A 9,337-nucleotide genomic window follows, 5' to 3' on the forward strand; every position below is an offset into this window, starting at 1 on the left:
TTGAGTTGAATTTATTTCTTCCCCAGCGTCATACACAAATGAAGGTGCTCGCCGACTCCCATGCGTTGACGAAAACAACAACACAATTGCAATGCAACTGTTCAACATGACCGAGAATTGAAACGTAAGTGCACTTTTAAAAGGAGGTACAGTAATCCCTCGTTTATCAGGGTTAATGGGGACCGAAATCACCCGCGATAAAACGAAAATCCGCCAAGTAGCAAAGCCCCGCCCCTATATGTACATGTGTATGAGTATAAAATATTTATAAGGCCAAATTTAATGCTATACATGCATGTACAAGTAAATTTTGTAGTAATGAACATTACTTAATGCTATATACTAATCGATTTAAATTAGGTATAAATTAGGTTAGGTTAGTGTATGAAAAACAAAATTCAGTAATCGTATACTATGTGGTAGTGTATATGTTGCTCTATGTGGCTCGCTGTTGTTTTGTTGACTTTGGCTGCCTCCCGCGGCCGGTAATTATTAATGCATTTATTTATGAATATGTTTGAAAAAAATCCGCAATGCACCGAGGCTGCAATAAACGAACCGCAAAAAAGTGAAAGATCGCTGCACTTTCAATACTTGGCTCGGACAGCATCACTGTATCAGTGCCATTATTTATAGATATTTAAACGGTGCTATCATTTACAGTTTCTAGGAAAATATTTCATTTGGAATTGTTTTTTTTTTTTTTTGGTTATCGTATCAGGCCTGATAGCTGCATGCAGTGACCAAACACGTTCACTATCCCCGATTCTCCCGTCCTCAAGTATTTTCAGATTGAAGTGAAACCACCAACTTGATGTTGCTCAGATGAGGTCGGGTTGATCCAAAATCTCCATCGGATCGCAAAAGTCTTTCTGCGGGAAAACACACACACACACACACACACACACAGTCAAATGATTAGTGTCACCGTGCTTAATTACAATATTAGGGGGGGGGAGGGGTGAGAGATGCAGTGAATGGAAACCCACAGGGAAGCTGGGCATCGAGGGGAACGCGTTGGCCGTGGGGCTGGACTTGTGGTGGAGAAGGAGGCGGCGTTGGCATACTGGGAAGGCAAAACAAACAAAAAAAAATCTCAAAGCAATTCTTTTTCCAGAAGGAGAAAACTTTGCAAGCACGCGTCCATTCACGCAAGTACGAGCCAGAGGTCACACTTACTCGGCCACATTGATGGGTCTTCGTGGCAAATAACCCCACCCCCTGGGAAGCGTCTGCTTATCTGCACAGAGAGAAGACATTGACATCCATTCCGTGTACAATACCCGCAAAAAAGCGGCCCACGCCGGTCGATACATTTCCCAAGGACCCCCATTTCCGGTCACTCTGTGACAGCACTGCAACGTTACGTAGAAAACAAACAAAAAAAGGCCACATCTAATCACCCCCCCCCCCCCCGGACCCAAAAGGCCAAACTTGACTCGAGTCTCGGTTTGAAATGAGCAAGAAACGAGTTGAGCAAAGAGTGTTGCATACCAGAGCTGCTGTAGTAGCGTCCGAAAGCGACGTCTTTGTCCACGTCCGGGTACAGATAGAGCAGAGGATTCCGGGCGACGTCGCCGTGAACTCTGGGATTGAAGTCGTAAATGGCGTCGGGCATCGGGGTTTTCTCCAGCTCCGACTTGGTGTAGGGCTCGATCGAGTGCACTTGGGTCTCTGAAGACGGGAGGCGGCCGAGAGGGGCGGCGGGTCAGCATCACCTTCCGCCACTTAGGCTAACGAGCTAGCTTATTTGCTGTGCGCGCATTGACCTTCGTTACCGGAAGTTAGAGAGTCTGAACTACAAGTGCGCGTAGATGCACAATCCAATTTTTTTTTCAGAACTTTTTAGACCCGTGAGGGAAATCAGACAGACGGTATTACGATATTTACAGCCATACGCCGGATGGAATGCTATTTTACGTATATATGTTGTTGTTGTTGTTTTTTTTTGCTGGGGCTAGAACAGATAAGACACATAATTGTTATCAATTTTCTCGTTCTACAAATGTGAAAAAGATGACATACACACAAACATGCACGCTGAATATAATTTTTTCAAAATCCATATCGGTCAGGCCAAATAATGGCTTGTCGTTCATCCACGAGATGGCAGAAGTTCTAACGAGATGTCTCGCCTGCGTATTTTTTTCTTTTCGCGAGAGCAAACGACGACGGTACCTCCGTTATGGTGATCCACCCAGCTGAAGGAGATGGCGCCATCTTGGTTGGTCTCGCTGAAGCGCAGCAGGAAGGTGCCCGTCTTTTTTCCCCACAGCAGCTTCTTGATTTGCTCTCGGCTGACGAAGCCCATAATGAGCCTAAAAAGCAAAAAGGGCCCGCATTGAGAAGCCCCCCGTCGGGAGAGAACGATCCACGTTCGACTGGTCGCCAAGGCATCTTACCCGTCGCGCCAGAGATCCGCCAGGTGCTTTTTGATGAGATCCAGGATTCCGTAGAGCCAAACCCACACGTTGACGTTTTTCTGACAACCTCCCTTGGAAAACGAGTTCCAGTGTACAAAACCGTCAGGATGCTCTGCGGGAAGGGGGGGGGGGGGGGGAATCAGCGACACAGCATTCCTTTCAGACAAACGAAGGCCTTCGTCGGAATGGGCCGGCCTCGGCTTCACGATTCCAGATGGATCTGGCGTCGTCTACGTCGGCGCGAGCCGCATGACTCTTACCGACAAATTTCTCTCTGAGCATGGAGAGTTGGTTGTCGTCAAGTCGCCGTTTTCCCACGGACAAAAATTGCCAGCTCAGAACCTGGGAAAGCTCCGGCCAGGACAGCCGCGGCGGGTCGGAAAAGAGCGACAGGTTCTGGGGGGGAATACAAACTTGATGACTTGTCGTTTCAGACCACGGGTGTCAAACGCAAGGCCCGGGGGCCAGAGTCGGCCCGCCACATCATTTTATGTGGCCCGCTAAAGCAAATCGTTGGCGTCAACTTCCATGATGCTTGCTAAGATCTGTACCGAAATGCTACATTGTCATGTGTAATAAATAATGAGATTTTGCAATAATTTTTCTTCTCCCGTTTTACGCACACCAGAACAATAATTGAAAAAAAATAAACAAATAGTCGACTGATTTCAAAACTAGTAAGCCATCATGTTTTTTTGTGGACAAGTAATAACACGATGAAAGCTTTATTCGGTTTCTGTCGTCACGGCCCTCCGAGTAGAAGACGTAACCCCAAAGTGGCCCGTGACAAAAATGAATTTGAAGTTTTGGACCAAATGACCCCCCCAAAGCGCAAACTGGGCTCATTCAGTCCAGCTGGTCCATCGACGCAGGTTGGCGCCCCCTGAAGGGCCAAATGAGTAGAATCCCCATAATGACAGCAGACCGGGAACGATTCGCCCTTTTCCGTCTCGCTGACTCCAGTTAGCGGACGCGCCTCGATCGCGCTCAAGAGTCAATTACCGTCGGTCCGCCGGCGGACATGTTGTACCACATGACGGAAGCCCAGGCGCTGGGAAGCTGGCCCGTCGCCGATATGACCACGACCGGGAGAGTGCTGGCCTGGCGAGGGGGAACACCAAAGGAATCCTCACTTATTTTCTTTTCCCGACCCCCCCACCGCTCAAATTCAGTCCCGCGTCCTCTGCGACTCACCTGGATGTGACAGTCCAGTCCGGCGTGCTGGAAACGGGTGACAAAAGCGATGACGTGCAGTTCTTCCGTGACGGTCGAAGCACTCTGGCCAAGGGAGAAAAATACCGAGCGTGAAGGATCGCGTCGATCAAAAGAAAAGGCAACAGGAAAAGGCTGAAGAAGCCATGTCCCGAATTTCGGCGGGAAGTCCGCCATTTTGACTGTGGGCGACATGCGGCGTACGCCCTCAACTGGTCGCCAATGGAAGTAGGGCCCGTTCACAAATGACAAATTGGTCTTACCTCGTCTGATTTTCGCGCTCTCTTTTTGCTTTCCTGGAGTACCTGGGAGTAGGTGGGGGGAGGGGGGCATCCGAGGGTTAGATACTCTTCATGCGTTTTCTACAAAACGGGCTCAGCTTCAACTTTCTTACCAAGTCGGTAAATTCGGCAACCAAGCAAGCTCCCGTTACGTTCACGTCGAGCACCTTGCTCGGCTCCTTGGCGAAATCAAAGTGACGGAAGCTGCGCGAGACACGGGACTCCATCACGGGCGAAGAGCATTTTGAAGGCCAGCCGACCGCTTCTGCCGTTTACTCACCCGTTGCTTTTAGTTTTCTCGGCGACATCTCTGATTGTCAGAGAGAAGAAAAAAAAACAAATAAAGACCGGTTCTGAAGGCGGCCGGGATCCAAAGCGTGCCTGCCTTTCGACTTACTTGTCAAATACAGCTTTGACTTTCAGCAGGCATCGGAATTCTTCAAGATTTACCAGGAACCTGAAAAGCAAACGGGAGGACGGAGGATGGAGGATCAAGTCTCAAGTTACTGAAGCTTCGTTTCGGAAAGGCCGCACTGTCTCAAGTTACTGAAGCTTCGTTTTCGGAAAGGCCGCACTGACGCAAATGCCATCCGACGCCCGTCCATGAGCGGTCGCCTTCTCACCTCAGTCCCACAGTGAAGTTGGCCTTGGTCTTCAGCACCAAAGGTTGCTGTATACTGGGCATACTCGTCATGACGGGTTGCTTTTCCACCACCAAGGCACTGAAAAAACGAGGCGCTTTGCAAACAGGGCTACGCCGGAAACGCAAACGATGCACATCGAGGACACGGCCAAGAGTTGCCGCGGCGCGTCGTACTTGGTAAGAAGTTTAGTCATCAAAGACGTGACGGTATTCATTCCCGCAAGAGGGCCGCCGGCGCCGCGATCGAGCTCGTTGGGTTCTGAAAGCCGAGTCAGATGCCGCTTGACTTGTTGGAGCACCTCAGCCAGACTTGTGAAGCTGTGACACACAAAAAGAGCAGAAATTCAATTTAAATTTCGACGGCTGTCCACTTTGCATGTTTGAAGCCCGCTAATTTGACCCCCCCCCCCCCCCACCCCCTCCACAAATGGATCTTAATGGTCGATCTCCACAGGGTTATTCATTCACTACGGCTACAAGGACCTTCAGAAGTGAAGGAGCATTTCCTAACCAGTTCTGCAGATGGTCCAGGCGGGTGTCGACGGGACTTCCGAGGCAGGCCAGCTGCTGCCTCCGCTTCCAGTCGGGCAAATCCACAGTTGTAAGCGTTTCCAGCACAACCGAAGCCGTTTCGAAGATCTTCCAGATCTGCCGGAGTGCTATCTGCAAAAAAAAAACAACAAGGCTTCATTTTAACTACTCAGCCCAATGTTGACACGTGAGGTTTGGCTCGTGTTGGAAAATTACAGTTTAATCGGGTGCCCCCCCCGCCCAACCCAGCCTGTTTTTTTTTAAATTCATGTTCTCTGTGCATGTTTCGGTCTTTCGCCTCCCTTTCGCTCCGACAACCAAAAGCCGTCCTGAGTATCGGCTCCCGCAACAGCCGGTGAGCAGGGGCTTGTCTGCACGGCACTAGCTGAGCAGTAGAGGGCGCCAGTTACGGTGTTTGAGACCACAAAGATTTTTAAATCAAATCTCACTGTGCCCCCGTCATTCAGAAAAGCACCCGTTGGGCAAAAAATAAATCTAAATAAAAAAAGAATTGAGGGCAAATTCGGAATCATTGCAAAAAAAAATCTAGAAAAGTTATTTGCATCTCTGATTTCACAAAATAAGTAAAAATGTATCGACCAGTGGAACCTACTGCCATCTAGTGGTAGAGCATTCATTTGCGCTGCCTCTCATTTTGTGTCACCGGCGTAGATAGATGTCAAAGCATACATGATTTGGGGTGAATAAAGAATCGTGTTTCGCCCGCTGCACAAGTGAGCAATGGTCGGGACGGTGTATCGGCATCACCTGCTTTGTCCGCTTGAGGAAGTTGTTCTGGTCCTCCACGTCCTGAGTCGCTAAAAGCAGAAATAAAAAGCGAGACAGTTCAAATCTCCTGGCGGGCCGTTTTCCAAAAAATAGCATACCGTGTATCGAGCCGAGTTTTTCATGCAGCCTTTCCAGTGACTCGATCTCAGTGCCGAGCTCCTGCGTTTGGGTTCAATTGGCGGACGTTAGCGACGGCAGAGAGACCCTTTCAAGGGCCGACGTCAACTACCAACCTCAGACATCTTCTTCAGGGATTCCAGTTGGCTCTGAAGGAATAAATGTGCCTTTTAGTTGCCATGTACCCCTACATCCGTCCATTTTTAGTTATCAGACATTCGTTTGTGTTCATGTGTTTGATTCCCACATGCTGATTGATGACCGCTATACTTATAAGCCGTTATCGTTCTTCTCACCTGTTGCAAGATTTTCTTCTCCTCCTCCAGGCACTCACATAGGATAGCAGCGAGGCTCTTTGGGTCATTTGCAAAATGATTCTAGGCGAAAATGAAAATGATCTGGTGATAGGAATTTTGCATGCGCTAAAAATAAATAAATACATTCATTCATTCATCTTCCGAGCCGCTTGATCCTCACTAGGGTCGCGGGGGGTGCTGGAGTCTATCCCAGCTGTCTCCGGGCAGTAGGCGGGGGACACCCTGAATCGGTTGCCAGCCAATCGCAGGGCACACAGAAACAAACAACCATTCGCACTCACACTCACACCTAGGGACAATTTAGAGTGTTCAATCAGCCTGCCATGCATATTTTTGGAATGTGGGAGGAAACCGGAGCACCCGCAGAAAACCCACGCAGGCCCGGGGAGAACATGCAAACTCCACACAGGGAGGCCGGAGCTGGAATCGAACCCGGTACCTCTGCACTGTGAAGCCCACGTGCTAACCACTGGACTACCGGGCCTAAATAAATACATGAATAAATAAAAAACACCGTCAAAGCAGCAACATGGCAATGTCAAGTCTGGGCCTACTAGCAGGTAGTCTTTGATTCTTGGCAGATCTGGACTCTGCAAAATGTCGTTATCTTGGACGCAACGGCCCCACTCTTCTTCCAAGGAATTCAGCAAAGAGTTGAAAGACGTCTTCGCTTTGAGGTCATCGACAGATGCCGAATGCCTGACGGCGACACGACAAAGGCATGACATGGCGCCAGACAGACTCCAAATATATACGGTACAGCGGAGGACATTGTCGACATCAAAACGTGCAAAATTTAAGACTTCTTTTTAGAACCAAATCTTGTATTCAACCGATTATACTGTTGACTGATTGAGTCATCAGTTAGAGCGATATACCGAAATATCCGGACAGTAGCACGCGCCTGTTTTTAAGCCGCACCCACTACATTTTCAAAAAACATGAGCCGCAGGCGCCCGCGTTGCAAGGTGAGGTATTTAACAAAGGAAGACGGTAGACAGAAAGAGCTTTCAAATTTTAGTAACGTAGCGCAGAGTTGAAAGCATGTGACAAAAGCTGCTGGTTACAGTCCGCAAATTACGGTACGCAATCATAAGAGTACAGGTACAGGTGATGTGCAGGTATTGTTGTTTTTCATATCAAAACCTGTGTATGTATTTACATTTGCTGGGAAAATGGAAGCCTTGACCTGGACGCATGCTAAATTTGAACGCATTTAAATCGAAGAGAACGTTACAAAATACTGACCTAGCCCTCCCTGAGAACCCGTCCTGCAATTTCAGTTGGTCTGGGCTCTCACTGGGCCTTTTAGTTATAATCTTTTTTTCCCCCTTCTCACTTTTAACAGTCGACTTTCTATAGCCGGCGCACCTGGGATACTTGTTGCTTTGGTCATTCAATGTGACTGTGGAACTTACCAGTCCTGGTTCTCAATCCAGGCGCTCACATAGTGGCGGATCTGTCTGGGGAATTTCCTTTCGTACAGCTGAATCACCTGCTCCTGGAAGGCTGCGTCCAGCCTCAGCAGGGCCTCCCACTGCGCCATCTCGGGCACGGTCCACCTACAAACGCAAGCGTGTGGGCTGATAAATCACGCGAATCCTCAACGGGGATTATGAAAATGGCATTTGCTATAATCGCGTGGATACAAATGGTTGGCTTTATGGAGTGCTTGCCCAACCAGCAATCAATGAAATGTTTTGTTTTGTTCGCTGCTTATTGCCCCAAATACTTCAGTCCTTTCACTGTTGGGTATTTCGACGGCCCGTGTACATAAATACCGCGCCCGCACCGGTATGGCACTATTACGTCAAAGGAAGCGGTAATCTTATCAGAGTATGTAAGCAGAAAAGGGTCAAGAAAGATGAGTGGAGTGCCACTCAAAGTCATGTTGTGTCTTACTCTGTGGGTGTGGGCATGGGTGTGTGGGTGTGAGAGAAGATATAGTTGGCTTTAAGAGGCGGGCCGGCACATATCTGTGACTTTGTGAGTGTGTGGCCGACAACAAGTTCTGCCAACACTCAATAAAGGTCTGGAAGGTGCATCGCAACGGGGGCTCTCCGTTCCCACATGCAAGGGCATTACAATAAGTACACTGGATCCGACTGCTCGACGCATTCCAAAAGGAGGTCTTATAGTCTCAAGGTGTGTGAATGCAAAACACAAATAAAATGAAAACGCACGTCATTTGCGGAGATTCAAATTCGGCTATTGTGCTATATTTTGGCCCGGTAGATCTTTCCATTGTCACGTTACAACGATTTACTGTACTGTGATGAGAGTTGCGGTGAGGGGGGGGGGGCAAAAATAAAGACTTGTCACAGCGTGACTAGTTGGAACTCGAGCAACAAGCGGCTGAGTTAGCATTAGCTAATGAGAGTAGCAACGGCGGGCTCACGAGAAACAACGCAGGTAATAACCGCCGCAATGGCAACGCGTCTCTGTGCGTGTATAAACCAACAGAAATGGACACGGGGCACTGCCTACCGTGGTCGCGGAGCTTGTCGGAGAGCCACAGAGCAGCGTGCGCGCCGCGTATTCCAAAGTCACAGAATGAGGAAGCCGGGGGCGGTTTCGCAGGGGGAGTTGCCAAACAGCAGGACCACGTGAATTCGACGAAAATATAACAACCCCCCCCCCCCCCAACCACCAAAATGGTTCACACCGCCGCGGGACTCGCCCACTTGCGTGTGTGAGCCTGCCGCTCTTGCCTTAAGACGGAAGTCGTCACTTCCGCATGCGAAAACGTCATATCCGGTGACGGGTCCTGTTGCAAGTGCTTCGATTTCTGACTTGTTCAATAAAGGTTTAAAAAAAAGTGCTTTGATTTCCTTGTGGAGGCATCAGGTCAATATATTGAAAATGACAAAATGTCATTTTAAACACACTTCATCCAAGCCTCCGTTCTCTTGTTTGTGTCTCTGCTCTTGTCCGCTTTCGAGTCACAAGTGAGTTGGCGTCGATCGCATCTGCCTCGGGTGGGATGCGAGGGATGACTCCATTCCGCATCAACTTTTTTGGGGG

General features: G+C 48.9%; 1 protein-coding gene across 1 annotated transcript; it reads right to left on the reverse strand.

Annotated features, from left to right (window-relative positions):
• Window positions 1-689: 689 nt before the first annotated feature.
• On the reverse strand, window positions 690-8,973 carry LOC127611405 (signal transducer and activator of transcription 1-alpha/beta-like). The gene is made up of 23 exons (XM_052081931.1): window positions 8,801-8,973; window positions 7,732-7,875; window positions 6,868-7,012; window positions 6,293-6,373; window positions 6,113-6,145; window positions 5,978-6,038; window positions 5,859-5,908; window positions 5,071-5,222; window positions 4,734-4,877; window positions 4,540-4,638; window positions 4,314-4,373; window positions 4,197-4,226; window positions 4,030-4,120; window positions 3,899-3,940; window positions 3,618-3,701; window positions 3,426-3,524; window positions 2,684-2,819; window positions 2,403-2,535; window positions 2,179-2,318; window positions 1,495-1,674; window positions 1,180-1,240; window positions 990-1,066; window positions 690-872 (listed from the first exon to the last, which is right to left on the reverse strand). Coding segments are annotated over exons 2-23 (2,028 nt in total). The 5' UTR covers window positions 7,860-7,875; window positions 8,801-8,973; the 3' UTR covers window positions 690-870.
• Window positions 8,974-9,337: the final 364 nt, after the last annotated feature.

The sequence above is a fragment of the Hippocampus zosterae genome, chromosome 12 (assembly GCF_025434085.1).
Source record: "Hippocampus zosterae strain Florida chromosome 12, ASM2543408v3, whole genome shotgun sequence".
NCBI classification, from domain to species: Eukaryota; Metazoa; Chordata; class Actinopteri; order Syngnathiformes; family Syngnathidae; genus Hippocampus; species Hippocampus zosterae.